General features: G+C 38.8%; 1 protein-coding gene across 3 annotated transcripts in view; it reads left to right on the forward strand.

Moving 5' to 3' along the window:
* Positions 1-21,059, forward strand: part of Lis-1 (LisH and WD40 domain-containing Lis-1) — a 101,905-nt gene that overhangs the window by 48,022 nt on the left and 32,824 nt on the right. For all 3 annotated transcript variants that reach the window (XM_053779023.2, XM_053779025.2, XM_053779026.2), the window contains 2 exons: positions 7,054-7,200; positions 7,737-7,893. In XM_053779023.2, coding sequence (XP_053634998.1) covers positions 7,054-7,200; positions 7,737-7,893 — 304 coding nt within the window. The remainder of the gene's footprint in view (positions 1-7,053; positions 7,201-7,736; positions 7,894-21,059) is intronic.

Raw genomic sequence — 21,059 nt, forward strand, 5'->3', positions numbered from 1 at the left:
GGACCCTATTTTGAAATTGGAATATTTTGAACTTCGTGTTAAATTGGCCAAATTAACAATTTCCGATCACTTTAATTTGTAGTTGAAACAGTTGACTTGGAGATTTCTTGTGCTCAATCGATAGAATAGAAGTAATACTAGTGAAATAGCTAAGAATTTGGTTGACTGGAATAATGTAATTGGCCTAAAATGGGAGTCAAAGTCGGCAAAATTGCTGATTCGTAAATATCGCTGACACATCAAAATTCGCGAGAGCATAATTTTGTCAATTTTCCATCAAATTTCGTACTTTTTGTTTTATTACCTTCACAAAAAGATTCTCTACCATTTTATAAGAAAAAATAACATTTTTTTTTAAATTCTTGGACACTGGGGCACCACTTCAGATTTGGGCCTTGGACCCTGAAGGGGTTAAAGAATTGGCGATTTCACTCGCATTGAGCCCTATTTTCAGCTAATTCCATTGTTCCAGTCAACCAAACTCATAGCTATTTCTTTAGAACTCCATCTGTTCTATCAGTTGAGTACAAGAAACTGCTCATTTACTGATTTCAACTACCCAATAACGTGGTCAGAAATTTGCAATTTGGCCAATTTCACGAAAATTTAAAAATACATGACAATTTCAAAATAGGGTCCAGAATGAACAGTGCAGACATTCCTGGCTCTAAAATAACATTTTCTTTGTTCATCAGTCATGTCTCCAGGCCCATCTGGTATTACTATTGCCTTCTATTTTGAATTTTTATTCAAACAAAAATTGGAAGATTTACTGTTATGCAGACTACTGCAATATTGTAATAATTGTATAAATAATGTCGCCCCATTCATGACTGCATATTAGAATGGCTAGTTGGATATTTATTGGAAAGTGACATCATTTGTTTACTTTTGAACATCGGCAAAAATCAAACATTTCCCCTAATTTGAGCTCCATTTCAAGGTTCTTTTCATAGGAAAACCAATCAAAATCACCTCTATTTCTATAATATGTTTTCCATTCTATCAAATGAGACCAAGAAAACGAGAATACAACCATAAATACTATATGAAAATACACCACAAATTCAACGTTTTAATCCAAAAACAGTCAGTTTTTTTTCTCTCATTATGCACTGCGTGCTGCAGGATTTTTTTTATATGGTGCATACTGACCACACAGACTTATTCTCTTACATGTAGGCCTACCAGCTTTCTCCTGCTTGATTTGAAGCCGCTAGAATTTTTGAGTACAGTTGACCCCCGCATACGATGGCATCGGCATACGTTAAATCCGGCATACGATACATTTTATCACAAAACTTTTACCTCGCCACATGTTAAAAAACCTGCCACGTGCGATTCGTCCGGGACACGTCCCATGTGTGTCCTCAGCTGTCCCGTGCGTGCCAGTGTTTACAAGCCAGCCAGTGCGGTTGCATCTAAGCATACATTCGGTACATTCCATATTATCACAGTGTTTTTGGTGCTTGGTTCTGCAAAATAAGTCACCATGGGCCCCAAGAAAGCTTCTAGTGCCAACCCTGCAGGTAAAAGGGTGCTAATTACTATGGAATTGAAGAAAGAGATAATTGCGAAGTACGACAGTGGAGTGCGTGTGTCGGAGCTGGCCAGGTTGTATACCAAACCCCAATCAACCATCGCTACTATAGTGGCCAACAAAATGGCAATCGAGGAAGCTGTTCTTGCAAAAGATGCATGTCTGTTTTCGAAACAGAGATCACAAGTGTTAGAAGATGTTGAGAGACTGTTTTTGGTGTGGATAAATGAAAAACAGATAGCAGGAGATAGCATTTCTCAAGCGATCATATGTGAAAAGGCTAGGAAGTTGCATGAGGATTTAATTGAAAAAATGCCTGCAACTAGTGGTAATGTGAGTGAATTTAAGGCCAGCAAAGGTTGGTTTGAAAGATTTAAGAATCGTAGTGGCATACATAGTGTGATAAGGCATGGTGAGGCTGCCAGTTCGGACCAAAAAGCAGCTGAAAAATATGTGAAGGAATTCAAGGATTACATAGACAGTGAAGAATTGAAACCTGACCAAGTGTTTAATTGCGACAAAATGGGCCTGTTTTGGAAGAAAATGCCAAGCAGGACCTACATTACTCAGGAGGAAAAGGCACTCCCAGGACATAAGCCTATGAAAGACAGGCTTACTCTTCTGATGTGTGCTAATGTTAGTGGTGATTGCAAAGTGAAGCCTTTATTGGTGTATCAATTTGAAACTCCCAGAGCGTTCAGGCAAAACAATGTTGTCAAGGCTAATTTGTGTGATGTGGAGGGCAAACAGTAAGGCATGGGTCACTAGGGACCTTTTATATGACTGGTTATACCATGCATTTGCCCTCACTGTGAAAAATTACCTAATGGAAAAGAAATTGGACCTTAAGTGCCTCCTGGTATTAGACAATGCTCCTGGTCATCCTTCAGACTTGGCAGAGTGACTTTCTATGGACATGAGCTTCATTAAGGTCAAGTTTTTGCCTCCTAATTCCACTCCTCTCCTGCAGCCCATGGACCAGCAGGTCATTTCAAACTTCAAAAAACTCTACACAAAAGCTATGTTTCAAAAGTGCTTTGAGGTGACCTCAGACACTCGGTTGACTCTAAAAGAGTTTTGGAAAGATCACTTTCATATCCTCAATTGTGTAAACCTTATAGGTAAGGCTTGGGAGGGAGTGACTAAGAGGACCTTGAACTCTGCTTGGAAGAAACTGTGGCCACAATGTGTAGAAGAAAGGGATTTTGAAGTGTTTGGGTCTAACCCTCAGGAGCCTATGCCAGTTGTGGAATCTATTGTGGCATTGGGAAAGTCCATGGGGTTGGAGGTTAGTGGGGAGGATGTGGAAGAGTTGGTGGAGGAGGACAATGAAGAACTAACCACTGAAGAGCTGCAAGATCATCTTCAACAGCAAGAGGCCAGACCTGAGGAAACTGCTTCAGAGGAGCGGAGAGAGAGAAATTGAAGTTGCCTACTTCAAAGATTAAGGAAATGTGTGAAAAGTGGGTTGAACTGCAAACCTTTGCGGATGAAAATCACCCTGACACAGCTACTGCAAGCCGTGTTGGCAACATGTACAATGACAATGTTGTGGCCCATTTTAGGAAAGTTTTAAAGGAACGGGAGGTACAGGCCACTATGGACAGATATGTTGTGTGACAGAGGTCCAGTGACTCAAGCTGGCCCTAGTGGCATTAAAAGAAGGGAAGTAACCCCGGAAAAGGACTTGCTACCTCAAGTCCTAATGGAAGGGGATTCCCCTTCTAAACACTAACAACTTCCACACACTCCCTTCCTCCTATCCCATCAATCTTCACCAGATCTTCAATAAAGGTAAGTGTCATGTATTCTATTCTTAGTAGCTTAGTATGTGTGGATGTCTTCTTCAGTTTGTGTGTATTAAAATTAATATTTCATGTGGTAAAAATTTTTTTTTTTCTTACTTTTGGGTGTCTTGCATGAATTAATTTGATTTCCAATATTTCTTATGGGGAAAATTAATTCACCTTACGATAATTTCGGCATACGATGAGCTCTCAGGAACGGATTAATATCGTATGCCGGGTGTCCACTGCATATATACGTCAAACACGGTGGCTCTTAAGACGTATATATACGACTGAAACAGTCAAGGGTTAACTTACACTTTAGTGAAATTATGGTTGGTAAAGTCTTGCTTTACTAAGTGATTATGCTTTAGATTTATTTTTGGTATTTGGTATATAATACAGTGGACCTCCGACATTCGATGGCATCGACATTCGATAAATCCGACCGATGCATTTAAACACAAAAATTTCGCCTCGACATTCGATGGAAAACCTGACATTCGATATGATTCGTATGAGATGTGTCCACGTGTGGCCTGAACTGCCCCGTGTGTGCCAGTGTTTACAAGCCAGCCAGTGTGCGCGCATCTAAGGATACATTCGGTACATTCCATATTGTTCATATTATCACTGTTTTTGGTGCTTATTTCTGCAAAATAAGTAACCATGTGCCCCAAGAAAGCTTCTAGTGCCAACCCTTCGAGAAAAAAGGTGCTAATGACTATTGAAATGAAGAAAGAGATAATTGCAAAGTACGAAAGTGGAGTGCGTGTGTCGGAGTGCATGATGATCTGGTAAAGAAATTGCCTGCAACTAGTGGTGATGTGAGTGAGGTTAAGGCCAGCAAAGGTTGGTTTGAAAGATTTAAGAATTGTAGTGGCATACACAATGTGGTAAGGCATGGTGAGGCTGCCAGTTCAAGTCCTAATGGAAGGGGATTCCCCTTCAAAACACTAACACCATCCACACACTCCCCTCCTCCCATCCCATCAATCATCACCAGATCTTCATTAAAGGTAAGTGTCAATTATTCTATTGTTATTAATCTATTGTTATTGTTGTTATTGTAATTATTTTATTGCATTAAACTTAATATTTCATGTGGTAACAATTTTTTTTTTCATACTTTTGGGTGTCTTGCATGGATCAATTTGATTTCCATTATTTCTTATGGGGAAAATTAATTTGACTTTCGATATTTTCAACATTCGATGGCTCTCATGAATGGATTAATATCAAATGTCAGGGGTCCACTGTATTAAAATATCCAATGAAACCTTTCATTAATGGATTTTGGCAGTTTTGGAACCCCCCCTCCCCCCCAAAAAAAAACAAAAAAAAATTAGATGAACATTGGAAGTATTGGACAAAAGTCTGTTCCTCCGGATTTTGTCTTAGGCGATAGCATCCAGATGTCTAATGAAGTATTGGACCAAGTTTGATGATTTGATGTTTATCCAGTACTGGCCAAAGCAGTTATGTCCAGAACTCAAGTGTTTTGTTGAGTGTAGGCCAAAGTGGCCATGTCTAGGACCTGTCTGTTTTCATTGTTTCCTAAGCCATAGACTGCCCTTACTAGTTTGTGCTCATTTGCATATACACTCATTCTAATTTTCCTGGGATTAAGAACTTTTGTGTGACTTTGTTAACATATTGAGTAAAGTACAGTTAACAATGGTTTCTAAAGCAAGTGGCAGTTCTAAGAAAATTAACTTGCTTTAGAAAAGCAGGTAGAAGTTCTAAGATGAAATATGTGATTCTCAGTATTAAGCAGAAACTTAAATTAATAAAGAAGGTTAAGTCTGGTATCTCAGTAGCACAGGTGTGAGAAGAATATAGTGTTAAGAACAATGCTGTCCATAGCAGCAATGACAAACTTAGACTGTACTCTTCAGTTTAGTGTAGGTGTTAGCCATAAAGGTTAAACAGATGGTCCTAGGAAGGACATAAAAGTAACCCATGATAAAGAGCCTGAAGCGGTGCTTAAATGGTGTTTACCAACGTTCTATCAGTGTTAATGTTTATGGTGTTGGTCTTCTCTGCTGCTGCTCATAGGCTAACATAGAACATGAACTTGGAATTTCAGACCAGTACTGGTTGGCTTTGGTGTTTCTGTACCTGTCATGGCTTGAGTCATGTGAAGACTTATGGTGGGGCTGGCAGTGCACCCATGGATGAAGTTGAGCTAGTGTGATTATTGTTAAATGATCTGATAGTGAGAAACTCCTACTATCTTTAATGTTGATGAGACTGATCTAATTTGGTGTTTGCTTTCTTCCAACATATTGAGTCATTTAGCATGAAAGAATACCAGGCTGTAAGCTCAGCAAAGACCACTTTTTGTTATGACGTTGTGCTAATGCTGATAGTTCTCACCGTTTGAAACTGATGGTCCCAGGTATATCAGCACAGCCTTGTGCTTGAACCTTTTAACTGTGTTCAACATAATAATATAACCTGAAGTCTTCCATCTTTAGCCATGTAGCATCATGGAAGGAACTGAAAAAGAAAACATTAGCCAGTTGTTTGAAAAAATTGTTTTAGAACTTTGGTATTGAGTTGGACTTTGAGGGGTTTGAAGCCGGTGATTTTCATCGTACCCTTCAGAAGGCTGGAGGATGATGTGATGGCATATTTGAAAGAAAATGATCCTGGTTTGTAGATGTTGAGTGTCACAGAAGTTGTAGAGCAGTTTCTTGGCATAGAATAACAGGATAATGATGACAGATTGAGAGGTCGCCAAAACTGTTGGTTGTACTAGGTGCGAGTGATGCTCTTATCAAGTACACTGACATCTCTGACAAAAGTGAAATGAAAGCCCATTAATTACACTTAAAAATTCTTAGATAATCTATCTTAAATGGCCAACATCAGTCTGGTAAACAATTGAAGCTGGCTATATTCTTTAATCCTGTTACACTTTCAACGTCTTCTGTACCATCTGTGGCTTGGCCACTTATTTGCAAGTAGAGCTTTATGACTCCTCTGACTTGGAATAGTGATTGAGTCACCAGTATTGATCACAGCAGTTTAAATCACTTGTCTTCACCACATAAAGTAAGCAAAATTAATATAAATTACATATACGGGTTGACCATCACTAATCTGGCATTTGGACCTGTAGTGTGCTGGATTAGTGAGTTTGCCAGATTACAGAATGGTTAGGTTAGAATACACTTAATTAATGTATCAATATAGAGACTGCTACATCCTCCTCATTTTCATCACTACTTTCTCCTCCACTGGCTTGCTGCTGTGGATTTACAACCATCTGCACAGTTTCTGAGTCAGTATAATGATGAAATTGGAGATTACTTTGCTAGATGAAATTAGTGCCAGATTACTGATGGAACCGGATAACTGATTGCCGGATTAGTGATGGCTGACCTCGAGTACAATAAAACTACAGTACTGTACTGTAGTACTACAGGCTACGATACCCATATGCTTAGTGTCTGGGTCTTCTTCATCAGTGGATCAAGTGTGCTAGTTCAGAAGACAGTGGGACGATCATGAAAGTTAATTTCATAATTTGGAGTTTCGGATTATCGGCAGTATCGTCCTATCCTCCTTCCCTCCAATTAGTTGGTTAATGAGAGGGTTCACTGTATTGAGTAAATTACTTATACATTCTAAATTTATTAATTTCAAGGAATTTTATAATGTAAAAAATGAAAGTCCAGCCATTACCTAAGTTAACTATTCTCTTATCTCTTGTCCTAGGTAATGGAACTAGAAGTAAAATTGAATGAAGCTGAAAGGGAATACATTGCTGGTGCTCCCACGCGCGACAAACGATCACCGTCAGAATGGATTCCACGACCTCCAGAGAAGTACAGCCTCGCAGGACACAGGGCACCTGTTACTAGGGTGAGCATTGGTACCCGTTTTACTCTTATAATACATAAATAATTGAATATTTATAGCTTTTATGGAGCTAGGTAATCTTCAGTTGAGGAGACAAATGATTTCAGGCTTGGCTTTGGGGACCTATGGTCTGAATTGATCTGTTTAAAATAACAAAAATATTCAAAATGTACATTGTTATGCTCTGTGCAATATAATTCATTACTGAATTTACTCTTTTTGTCACTTGGTAAAACACATGAAAATTCACTGCTGCTGATTTGTTTTCATGTACTTCTTACACAACATTTTTACAACTTGGTGAAATACTTGTCATGAAATTCAAAGGGGAATTTAAAGTTTATGCTTAAATATTGAGACAACTTCAAATTCAATATTATTGTGCACATATACTGTAATGTGTTTATCACTGCTAATTATTGAACACCCAAGTTTATCATTAATGTTGGTCTTTGTTATAGCAGTTTTAGCATATAATAAACCTTGGAAAACTAGTATCAGAGAATTATGGCATTAAAATCTTATAATTTTTTTTCCAGGTAATTTTCCACCCATTGTATGCAGTGATGGTGTCGTCAAGTGAAGATGGCACTATCAAGGTTTGGGATTATGAAACTGGAGATTATGAGAAGACATTAAAAGGTCACACTGACAGCATTCAGGATATAGCTTTTGACCATAGTGGCAAGTTCCTAGGTGCGTGTTAAATCTTAAACATATTGTACTGTATCTAGAAACTAATTGTTGAATGACTCTTAAAATAGTAATAACACTGTTGCAAACAAACCATGGTACCATGGCAAGGGAGTCGTAAAACTCCAGGCCAATGCGTAAGCCACTGGACCAGTTGGCTGCAATAAGATTCATCCATAAAGTTGGTAGAATTACCGACAAGATGTAAAGTAAAAGGACACAAGTGCAACTAATGTGACATTTTATTGTGGCAACGTTTCGCTCTCCAGGAGCTTTATCAAGCCATTACAAACAATACATGGACACAGAGGGTATATATATGCTCAGAGTGAGGTGCAATACTAGTGAGGTACCATTTCGATGTTCACTAGTGGTGGTAGTAGTTGTAGTAGTAGTAGTAGTGACAAAAGTAATACAATATGGTAGAGCAATTAATTCGTACATGAGAAAAAGGATATAAAAGCTTGGGTAACATAAAAATAGGTTGGACAAATATAGACTGGAAAGAGGCAGCTTGTTTCAGTGTTCACTCCTTGTATGTGCTTGTGTAGTATAACAGGAGAGACTATGTGATGGCAGGGTTTACTGTTTTCAGGAGGATTCTTGCTAAGACTTCGGAGATGGTGAAACTGCCGTTGTTTTGTTTAATTGTATTCGAAACAGCGATCAGTGCTGATTCGAGGCACTTGCGTCTACGGAAATTAGTTTCTTTGATCACTAATTGGGCGTCTCTGAATTTCATGAGATGATTGGTGGAATTTCGGTGTTGTACACAGGCGTTGTTCAAGTTATCGTTCCTACATGCGTAAATGTGTTCATTGAGGCGGGTGTCGAGGTTTCTTGCTGTTTCACCTACGTAAATCTTGTCACAGCCTCCACAGGGTATAGTGTAAACTCCTGCATTGACTGGTTCGTGATGCTTGGATCTTGTCCTGGTTAGATACTTTATTGAAGTGCTAGAAGCGATGGCAACTCTGGTGTTAGCTTGTGAAAGTACTTTTGAGACATTCAGTACAACTTGGCTGTTGGGAAGAATTATAACTTTGTTGGGATTGGTGTTGGTGCATGGAGAATTAATGATCTGAAGAGCTCTTTTCTTGCAGTCTTTGATGAAAAAAGAAGGAAAATGTAACTCAGTGAATGTTTGGTGAATGTATGTACAGGAAGGCCCCACTTATACGGCGGGTTAGGTTCCAGGCTACCGCCGTAAAGCGGAAACCGCCGTAAAGTGGAACACCCTTTTTTTCCACTTAAAAATGCATACAAACACTAGATAACAAGTTTACACTAACATATATTAAGTTAGCAATAGAACCAGGCATCAAAAAACAATAAAAAAGTACAATACACACATAGTGCACTCATTACTTACCTTAAAATATTTATAGTCTTAATCTAGGGTGAGACAAGTAGTATTTATTGTAAGAAATCAAGTGTGGTATGTATTGTAATAGCCTCACCAGGCCACCCCACCCACACATACTATTCTATGATATTTAAGCATCCCAGAGCGATAAAATGTATATACAGTTCACTCATTACTTACCTTAAAATATTTGTAGTCTTAATGTAGGGTCAGGAGTAAGTAAATGAGATAAAACGAATAAATGAGAGAGAGAAAGAATGAATACATGAGAGGGGGCAGGCGCAGTTATGTAAACAAACCAGGCGAAGGTAAGTTTTGTAAACAAACGAAGTGTACACGTCTGGTTTGTGTACAAGTTACATTGTGTACAGGTTGTCTCTACATTGATACAGTAGAATTAATAAAGAAGAACACTCCCATTCTCATGTAACATCATTTTGAGAAGAAATGAAGCTCTGAGTGAAGGCAATGGAAATAAGTCACACTGACTTTTTTGGGTTATCCTAGGTTCTCTACACGTATGTTGTTATGTATGATAATCTATGTAACTGTATTTGTGTATACCTGAATAAACTTACTTACATACATACGAAAGGAATAATTTTCTACAGTTACCCCCAGTAACACATTTACTCTTATGTTAGATTAGAGAAAATGTTATTCTTGGCGTCACTTGTACAAGTTATGTGGCTCCCACATCTTATATTTATGTTTATTTATTCTATTGTGGGGTGTATTTATCATCTTTTTATGTTATGTATCGTGTTTATTATATAATTTTGAAAAAAATATCATGGATGGATTAATGAAAATGTGTATATTACCGTAATATACGACATTTAATGAGACTCGGTGAGTATTGTTATTATGGCGTCACTTGTGGAAGTCGTCTGCTCACATCTCACATTTATGTTTATTTATTCTACTATGGGGTGTATTTATCTTATTTATATGTTATGCATCGTGTTTATTATATAATTTTGAAAAAAATATCATGGATGGATTAATGAAAATGTGTATATTAACGTAATATACGACATTTAAATGACTCGATGTATGTAAGTTTATTTAGGTACAGGTATACATAAGTATAATTATCAGAGTATATATAAAATATGAAATAACTTTTAAAAACATTTGAAATTTTGGAGTTTCCAGACAAAATGGAGAGACTTAGTGCTTACTGAGCTCATGGAGAATGTAAACAAACAGGGTGGGGCACGGTGACCGTATTAGAAAGTCAGGTGGGGGGAGCCGTATAGTGAGTTTTGGTCATAATTTGAAATGTCCGTATTAGCGGAACGCCGTAAAGTGAAACGCCGTAAAGCGGGGCCTTCCTGTACATTCCTCGTCAAGAAACTCAGGACTACAAATTCGGTATGCTCTTAGGAAAAACCCGATGATGCCTCTTTTGGTCTTGGTATCTTGACTGGAATAGAAGTGTGTGAGATCATTTTTATTGGTGGGTTTCCGATAAACTTGAAATCTAGGTTGTTGTCTACTTTGTGAATGAGGACGTCGAGGAAAGGTATCTTGTCATTGGACTCTTCTTCTAGTGTAAACTGGATTGCCGGTTCAACTGCGTTGAGCCTTGCCTGAAGATCCCGTACATCAAAACGTTTGGGAGTTATTACGAGGACATCGTCCACTGCAAGAAAAGAGCTCTTCAGATTATTAATTCTCCATGCACCAACACCACTCCCAACACAGTTATAATTCTTCCCAACAGCCAGGTTGCACTGAACGTCTCAAAAGTACTTTCACAAGCTAGCACCAGAGTCGCCATCGCTTCTAGCACTTCAATAAAGGATCTAACCAGGACAAAATCCAAGCATCACGAACCAGTCAATGCAGGAGTTTACACTATGCCCTGTGGAGGCTGTGACAAGATTTACGTAGGTGAAACAGCAAGAAACCTCGACACCCGCCTCAATGAACACATTTACGCATGTAGGAACGATAACTTGAACAACGCCTGTGTACAACACCGAAATTCCACCAATCATCTCATGAAATTCAGAGACGCCCAATTAGTGATCAAAGAAACTAATTTCCGTAGACGCAAGTGCCTCGAATCAGCACTGATCGCTGTTTCAAATACAATTAAACAAAACAACGGCAGTTTCACCATCTCTGAAGTCTTAGCAAGAATCCTCCTGAAAACAGTAAACCCTGCCATCACATAGTCTCTCCTGTTATACTACACAAGCACATACAAGGAGTGAACACTGAAACAAGCTGCCTCTTTCCAGTCTATATTTGTCCAACCTATTTTTATGTTACCCAAGCTTTTATATCCTTTTTCTCATGTACAAATTAATTGCTCTACCATATTGTATTACTTTTGTCACTACTACTACTACTACTACTACTACTACTACCACCACTAGTGAACATCGAAATTGTACCTCACTAGTATTGCACCTCACTCTGAGCCTATATATACCCTCTGTGTCCATGTATTGTTTGTAATGGCTTGATAAAGCTCCTGGAGAGTGAAACATTGCCACAATAAAATGTCACATTAGTTGCACTTGTGTCCTTTTACTTTACAAGATTCATCCAGCTAAGTATATTTATACTCCATAGGGAGGTTAACATGAGTCCCACTGTGACCACAAATGCTAACCTCTTCTTTTTTTTTAACACTTTGTCTGGATTTTTTGGATTATCCTAGGTAATTTACACTATAATAACTATTTATATGTACCTGTGAGGTAGAGAAAGACAGAGATCGACAGACAGAGATAGATACAGATAGACAGCCAAACGACCAACCAGCCAGCCAGCCACTCGGCCTGCAAACACGTATTACACGTTACAGAATTTTATCTTTACTTAGGGCATAGGTTACAGGATATTCTGGGAGGATGACACTACCAGTGGTATCAAAATTGAAAGGATGTTGCACTTGGGTTATTATTGAGGTTTTTGATATTTCCTTGTCCACTTGTGGCCACATCCATCTCAGTCACTAAACTCAGGGTCAACATCACTTTTCTCTTAAAAGGGGAGTGCTAATATGACGTGACATCAGTGAATTCCTGGTGTTTGCCACGCTGTTTGCTCTAGCTGGCACTCAATTGAATTGGTGCTCCCACAAGGTACTAAGTGGTCCCAGATTTTTTTTAATACTGCACACACTGAGTGGCAAGACCCATTCTATACTGACCAGGCTTCTCAGGCCAATTGTGCCAAATTTGGGGACAGGAAAAATAAAATGTAAATCTACGTTTGGATTGCTAGTGGTAAGAGCGTAGGTCTACGTTTGGACAGTTAAGGGGTTAAATCTGAATGATGTTAAAACATTGAAAAATGAGAGTTAAAAGTACAGTAATATTGAAGATTGAGACACTTATGCAACATGTGGGAATCTTTATTGAAGAAACGTTTTGCTACACAGTGGCTTCATCAGTCCAATACAAAGCAGAAAGGTGTAAGGAGAGGAGTAGTTTGAGGTAATCAGTTCCTCAGCCAGGAATCGATGTGCTCAGTCCATCACTCTTGTAGAAAGTACAGCATAGGGCCAGAGAAGTGGCTTATATACTGTAGTCAGGGAAGTCGAAACAGGAGGCATGATACAGTGGAACCATCTGCTAGTGTAAGTAGGTCTTCATTCAAAGGTTGGACAAGTGTTGAAGAATTCTTTGTATCAGGATCCCATGATGTTAGTGTCCAACCTTTATTGGATTGATGAAGCCATTCTGTGGTGAAACGTTTCTTCAATAAAGATTCCCATGTGTTGCATAAGTGTCTCAATCTTCAACTTATTGGTTTTCAAAACCATTTATCACATATATTACAGTAATACTATTTACCTTTTGTAATGGATGGATGAGATTGCTGTGCTATGCTGTGCAAATAAGCAACATGAGGTCAAGCTCAAAGACAGATGTGCCACACACAAGGTCATTGTGAGAGTTGGTCACACTGTTATAATTTGAGATTGAGTCTGGTGAGGTTAGGTATTGGTGGGAGCAGAGAGTGAGGGTAAGGTGACATAATTATTTTTATATGAATCTTAGCCAGTGGGAGCACTAGATCCAGCCAACATGTACAATACACTGTTTTGCTCATTGTTTTGTTGAGATGGGTCACTGCTGCTTCTGAAATTCTGTGTATGGCTGTGTTATGCTTGTGGTGTAACAGTTGTGCTCTTATCCAGTCCATGACATGAGAATGAAGGTTGTGATGGACTATGCAAGCATTGTTTGTTTAATCCTCTCAGGGTCGAGAGGCCCTCTCCTAAACTTGTTCTCAGGGTCGAAAATTTTTCAGAAAAAAAAAAATCTTATGAAAAGATAGAGAATCTCTTCCCGATCATAATGACACCAAAAGTATGAAATTTGATGGAAAACTTATGGAATTATGCTCTCAAGAAGTTAGTGGTCTCGACAGTGTTTACGCATTGGCGATTTTGTTCACTTTGAACCCTATTTTCGGCCAATTCCAGTGTACTAGTTGACGAAAATCATAACTATTTCTCTATAACTCCATTTTTTCAATCAAATGAGTACAAGAAACTACCCATTTACCGATTTCAACTATCCAATAAAGTGGTCAGAAATTAGCAATTTTGCCAATTTCACACAAATTTCAAAAGATGCCGGTTTCCAAATAGGGTCCAGAATAAACAAGACAGACATTCCTGGCACTAAAATAACATTTCATCTGTTCATTAGTCACGTCCCTAGGCCCCTCTTATATTTCTTTTGCTGTCCACTCTGAATTTTTATTCTCACAAAAATAGAAGATTTTCTGTTATGCAGGCTATTGCATTAGTGTAGAAATGGTATAAATAATATCAGCACACGTGTGAAAGAATATTAGACTCGCCAGTTGACGTGTATTGGACACGTGGCACGATTTATTTACTTTTGAACTTCGTCAAAAATTGAACATTTCTGCTACTTTGAGCTGAATTTCAAGGTACTTTTCATTATGAAACCAATCAGAATCATCTTAATTTCTGTAATATGTCTTCCATACTATAAAATGAGACCAGGAAAGCTGGAATACAACCATAAATACCATATGAAAATACAGTGCAAAGTTGCTGTTTTAAACCAAAAACATGGTCAAAGTTTTTTTCTCATTACGCACTGTGTGCTGCAGGATTTTTTTTTATACTGTGCACACTGACCATATAGACCCATTCTTTCATATGTAGGCCTACCAGCTTTCTCTCGCTAGATTTGAAGGCGCTAGAATTTACGCGTATTAGTACATCAATAACCCTGGTGCGTAAGCTGTACTAGTACGTCGGAAACCCTGAAAGGGTTAATCCCTCCTGTAGGCATTTACTTCTGAAGGTGTGTCTCAAGGTCTCTGCCAGTCTCCCCAATTTAGAATTTAATTGCAGCTACCACATGATATGCTGTATATTCCTGCTGTGCAAATAGTTCTGGGTGTAGGGCTTCTGATGATCTCCTTGATAGTTTTGGTAGTAAGGTTTTCTATATCTGTGTTGGCTTTTTGGAGAATCAGGGCAGTGACAGTCAGCCCAGTGGGCAGGACCAGTAATCTGTCAATGTTGGAATAATTTTTGAGTGTTGTGAATGAGGTAGGCTTTGTTTGCAGATGTGGATAATGTGTATTGGGAGTTTTAAATTGAACACCACCTCAGCATATTCCTGGTCTTCTAAAGGCTATTCATTGCTGCAAATTAAGAGTGCTTGGGGTATATTAAGTCATCCTTATTAGTGGGTTTTCTGTATACTTTGTGTTTGAGTATCTCCATCCTTGATGATTAAAAGTTCCAGAAAGTGTAAGGATCTCTCTTGTCTTCTACTGTGAATTGTATGGGGGACTCAACCATGTCAAGTGTGTGTGTGAACTAAAGTTGAAATGCCTAGGAATTATCAAAAGGATATCCACATACTATCTGAGCCAAATGATATGTCAAGGGATAATATCTTAAGAACATCTTTATAGATGTTTGCTAACACTGCACTGAGGGGTGACCCCATAGCTGTTCCAAATTTTTGTTTGTAAATGTTATTCCTGAAAGTAAAGGTGTTGAACCAGATTCTGGCTTCAACAGGGTCAGTGAAATCTTGTACAGGAAGAGGCAAGTTAAGGTCTGCAGTGACAGAGCTGCAGAAGAAAGCAGTTACTTGCTAGATGAGGACTTGACTGAAGGAGGTCACACCTAACCTAGTGAGTTTGTTTTTAATGCTCACATTGTTGAGCCTAGAGAGGGCTGCAGAATGTTACACGTGTTAGCTGCTGATTGTGCCCAGCATTTTGGATAGGTGTTTTACAAAAATCACTACCAGTCTGCCAATCCCAGAAGTGATTGGGCATAATGGTAAGTTGGACTTGTGTCTCAGGAAGTCTGTAGATATATGTGGAAGTCCTGGTTTAGTAGGAAGGAGGTGATGGTTGACTTCCTTTGTGGAATGCACGAGAATTTTTGACTCCTTTGAGAAAGGATGTAATTTGTTTGTCCAGTGTTTAATGTGTGATCCTCTTACGTGTTTTGGTTGCTGAGCAGTAGATTTATCTTGGCCTGGCAGTTGTCACTGCTAAAAATTACTACTACTACTATGCCAACTGTAGTAAACCTAATGTTAAATTTTCAGCAAGTTTCTTGAGAGCTAGAACATATGCTTGGGAAGAGAGGGTGTGGAACACACTTGTAGGGCTACAGTGTAGATACTTTGTATATGTCTTTTCATGAAATCAGAATCGTTCCTATGATTCCGGGAGATTGTCATTATGTTGGCCTGTTTCATGTGGAAAATTTAAGTTGAAGGATGAGGGCCTCAGACTTGGTGTTGTATATATAGTAGTTGGTGATTAGATACGTTGGCAGTGATGGGCATCTGTCACAGTCTATGAAGTATGTAATCTTTTCAGGTTTTCTGTTCCTCATTGTTGCATGCTACTTGCATTCTGATGTCCTCGGCAGCGTGTTGAGACATGGGGTCACGTAATGAATCGCTGAGTAGTCTGGCAATATGGAACTTTCCTTCTTTGTGAGAGAGTGGGCACACTCAGTAAGGTAGACTCAGAGTGGTATAGGAGAAATATGGTTAAATTGTAGAAGGTGGGCAGGGGTAGATCTTGGTGCCACCACTTCCTCAATGCAGTGTAAAGAAAGTTGCTTCCTGTCACAGGTGCTCTGTGCTTTCATGAGGTTCTTTTGGTAATCCCTGAATAAAGGATTCATAATCTGTTAGTCAGGACAAGTAGGTAGACAATAGCAGAAGCCAATAAGTGGGAATAAAGACACTGGTAGGAGAGGATCCTCTGCTGCCAGTGTCTTTATTCCCTCTTGTTGATTTTTGCCATTGTTTATCTATTTCCCAGTTTATGGGGAAAAAAAGTAGTGCTTAAAATTGGGTGGGAATTGGGACTGGAAGTTGGTGGTGAGTAGTTGGTTGGTTTACAGCAACCATCTTCTACCATCTAAGGAGGTACACATTCTTTCTTCCAACAAACCGGCTGTATCCCACCGAGGCAGGGTGGCCCAAAAAGAAAAACACAAGTTTCTCTTTTTAAATTTAGTAATTAATACGGGAGAAGGGGTTACTAGCCCCTTGCTCCCAGCATTTTAGTCGCCTCTTACAACACGCATGGCTTACGGAGGAAGAATTCTGTTCCACTTCCCCATGGAGATAAGAGGAAATAAACAAGAACAAGAACTAGTAAGAAAATAGAAGAAAACTCAGAGGGGTATGTATATATATGCTTGTACATGTATGTGCAGTGTGACCTAAGTGTAAGTAGAAGTAGCAAGACGTACCTGAAATCTTGCATGTTTATGAAACAGAAAAAAGACACCAGCAATCCTAACATCATGTAAAACAATTACAGGCTTTCATTTTACACTCGCTTGGCAGGAATGCTGATCTTTCCTTTCTCTCTTGAACATGTAAGATGACTACTTTCCTGTGTGCTACTTAGAATGATTCTAAGGCCTGTAATATTTCCTTTCCAAACTGGGCTGTAGAAAAGATAATCTCCAGAACCACTAATAGATTCCCACTGAGAATAGAAATGGGAACAAGAAAAGTTCAGTTACATTAGGTACACCTCAACACCAAAACTTAGGCTGAGCACAATGCTCACCCTCCTCTGAAACAGCACCTAACATAATGAAGGCTGGGAGAAAATCTGATGTATAGAACCCTTATCAGTTGTCCAGTGGGCAGTGGATGAGGAGGACAGGTGTCTCAGTGAGAGAAGAATAATTTATCACTAATGCTTGGGACAGGATAGTGTGAGACATCTGCACCCAGCCAAGGCTGATACTGAGGACTGCTCTCTCCCATGTCTGGTAAAATAGCTGATCACTAAATATTTCATTTTTCAGTTTATTAACCCTTTGACTGTTGCAAGCTCCTTTCTGAAACTCATTCTTTGTCGCAAAATTTTTGGAAAAAAAAAGTTTCTTTTTCTTATGAAATGATAGACAATCTTTTCCCGATTGTAATGACACCAAAAGTACGAAATTTGGTCACATAATTATGCTCCTGCGAAGTTAGCGGTCTCGGCGACATACGCATCGGCAATTTTGCTGAATTTGAGCCCTGTTTTTGGCCAATTCCGTTGTTACAGTTGACCAAACTCATAGCTATTTCTTTAGAACTCCATTTTTTCTATCAATTGAGTACAAGAAACTTCCCATTTACCGATTTGAACTACCCAATAAAGTGGTCAGAAATTGGCAATTTGGCTAATTTCACGCAAATTTAAAAAGATGCCAATTTCAAAATAGGGTCCAGAATAAACAATGTAGACATTCTTGGCACTAAAGTAACATATCCTCTGTTCATTAGTCATGTCTCCAGGCCCCTCTTATATTACTATTGCTTTCTATTTTGATTTTTTATTCATACAAAAAATACAAAATTTACTGTTATGCAGACTACTGCATTATTGTAAAAATGGTATAAATAATATCAGTGCACTGGTGAAAGAATATTAGACTCCCCAGTTGATGTGTATTGGACGTGTGGTATGATTTGCTTACTCTTGAACATTGGTAAAAATCGAACATTTACGCTACTTTGAAATCAGTTTCAAGGTCGTTTTCATCGTGAAACTAATCAAAATCATCTCTATTTCTGCAATGTGTTTTCCATTTTATCACGCGAGACCATGAAAACGAGAATACTGTGATAAATACTATACAAAAATACACCTCAAAGTCGGCGTCTTAATCCAAAAAAAAAGTTTTTTTTTTTTCTCATTATGCACTGCGTGCTGCAGGATTTTTTTTATGTGGTGCACACTGACCACACAGACCCATTCTCTCACATGTGGGCCTACCAGCTTTCTCCTACTTGATTTGAAGCCGCTAGAATTATTGAGCATATATATTCTGTCTCATAAACACGCTAGATAACAGGGATATCTTGCTACTCCTACTTACACTTTGGTCACACTTCACAGACACGCACATGCATATATATATACATATATCTAGGTTTTTCTCCTTTTTCTAAATAGCTCTTGTTCTTCTTTATTTCTTCTATTGTCCATGGGGAAGTGGAAAAGAATCTTTCCTCCGTAAGCCATGCGTGTCGTATGAGGTGACTAAAATGCCGGGAGCAATGGGCTAGTAACCCCTTCTCCTGTAGACATTTACTAAAAAAGAGAAGAAGAAAAACTTTATAAAACTGGGATGCTTAAATGTGCGTGGATGTAGTGCGGATGACAAGAAACAGATGATTGCTGATGTTATGAATGAAAAGAAGTTGGATGTCCTGGCCCTAAGCGAAACAAAGCTGAAGGGGGTAGGAGAGTTTCAGTGGGGGGAAATAAATGGGATAAAATCTGGAGTATTTGAGAGAGTTAGAGCAAAGGAAGGGGTAGCAGTAATGTTAAATGATCAGTTATGGAAGGAGAAAAGAGAATATGAATGTGTAAATTCAAGAATTATGTGGATTAAAGTAAAGGTTGGATGCGAGAAGTGGGTCATAATAAGCGTGTATGCACCTGGAGAAGAGAGGAATGCAGAGGAGAGAGAGAGAGAGATTTTGGGAGATGTTAAGTGAATGTATAGGAGCCTTTGAACCAAGTGAGAGAGTAATTGTGGTAGGGGACCTGAATGCTAAAGTAGGAGAAACTTTTAGAGAGGGTGTGGTAGGTAAGTTTGGGGTGCCAGGTGTAAATGATAATGGGAGCCCTTTGATTGAACTTTGTATAGAAAGGGGTTTAGTTATAGGTAATACATATTTTAAGAAAAAGAGGATAAATAAGTATACAAGATATGATGTAGGGCAAAATGACAGTAGTTTGTTGGATTATGTATTGGTAGATAAAAGACTGTTGAGTAGACTTCAGGATGTACATGTTTATAGAGGGGCCACAGATATATCAGATCACTTTCTAGTTGTAGCTACACTGAGAGTAAAAGGTAGATGGGATACAAGGAGAATAGAAGCATCAGGGAAGAGAGAGGTGAAGGTTTATAAACTAAAAGAGGAGGCAGTTAGGGTAAGATATAAACAGCTATTGGAGGATAGATGGGCTAATGAGAGCATAGGCAATGGGGTCGAAGAGGTATGGGGTAGGTTTAAAAATGTAGTGTTAGAGTGTTCAGCAGAAGTTTGTGGTTACAGGAAAGTGGGTGCAGGAGGGAAGAGGAGCGATTGGTGGAATGATGATGTAAAGAGAGTAGTAAGGGAGAAAAAGTTAGCATATGAGAAGTTTTTACAAAGTAGAAGTGATGCAAGGAGGGAAGAGTATATGGAGAAAAAGAGAGGTGTTAAGAGAGTGGTGAAGCAATGTAAAAAGAGAGCAAATGAGAGAGTGGGTGAGATGTTATCAACAAATTTTGTTGAAAATAAGAAAAAGTTTTGGAGTGAGATTAACAAGTTAAGAAAGCCTAGAGAACAAATGGATTTGTCAGTTAAAAATAGGAGAGGAGAGTTATTAAATGGAGAGTTAGAGGTATTGGGAAGATGGAGGGAATATTTTGAGGAATTGTTAAATGTTGTTGAAGATAGGGAAGCTGTGATTTCGTGTATAGGGCAAGGAGGAATAACATCTTGTAGGAGTGAGGAAGAGCCAGTTGTGAGTGTGGGGGAAGTTCATGAGGCAGTAGGTAAAATGAAAGGGGGTAAGGCAGCCGGGATTGATGGGATAAAGATAGAAATGTTAAAAGCAGGTGGGGATATAGTTTTGGAGTGGTTGGTGCAATTATTTAATAAATGTATGGAAGAGGGTAAGGTACCTAGGGATTGCCAGAGAGCATGCATAGTTCCTTTGTATAAAGGCAAAGGGGATAAAAGAAGAGTGCAAAAATTATAGGGGGATAAGTCTGTTGAGTATACCTGGTAAAGTGTATGGTAGAATTATAATTGAAAGAATTAAGAGTAAGATGGAGAATAGGATAGCAGATGAACAAGGAGGCTTTAGGAAAGGTAGGGGGTGTGTGGACCAGGTGTTTACAGTGAAACATATAAGTGAACAGTATTTAGATAAGGCTAAAGAGGTCTTTGTGGCATTTATGGATTTGGAAAAGGCGTATGACAGGGTGGATAGGGGGGCAATGTGGCAGATGTTGCAAGTGTATGGTGTAGGAGGTAGGTTACTGAAAGCTGTGAAGAGTTTTTACGAGGATAGTGAGGCTCAAGTTAGAGTATGTAGGAAAGAGGGAAATTTTTTCCCAGTAAAAGTAGGCCTTAGACAAGGATGTGTGATGTCACCGTGGTTGTTTAATATATTTATAGATGTGGTTGTAAGAGAAGTAAATGCGAGGGTCTTGGCAAGAGGCGTGGAGTTAAAAGATAAAGAATCACACACAAAGTGGGAGTTGTCACAGTTGCTCTTTGCTGATGACACTGTG

Source organism: Cherax quadricarinatus, chromosome 32 (assembly GCF_038502225.1).
Source record: "Cherax quadricarinatus isolate ZL_2023a chromosome 32, ASM3850222v1, whole genome shotgun sequence".
In the NCBI taxonomy this organism is placed as follows: Eukaryota; Metazoa; Arthropoda; class Malacostraca; order Decapoda; family Parastacidae; genus Cherax; species Cherax quadricarinatus.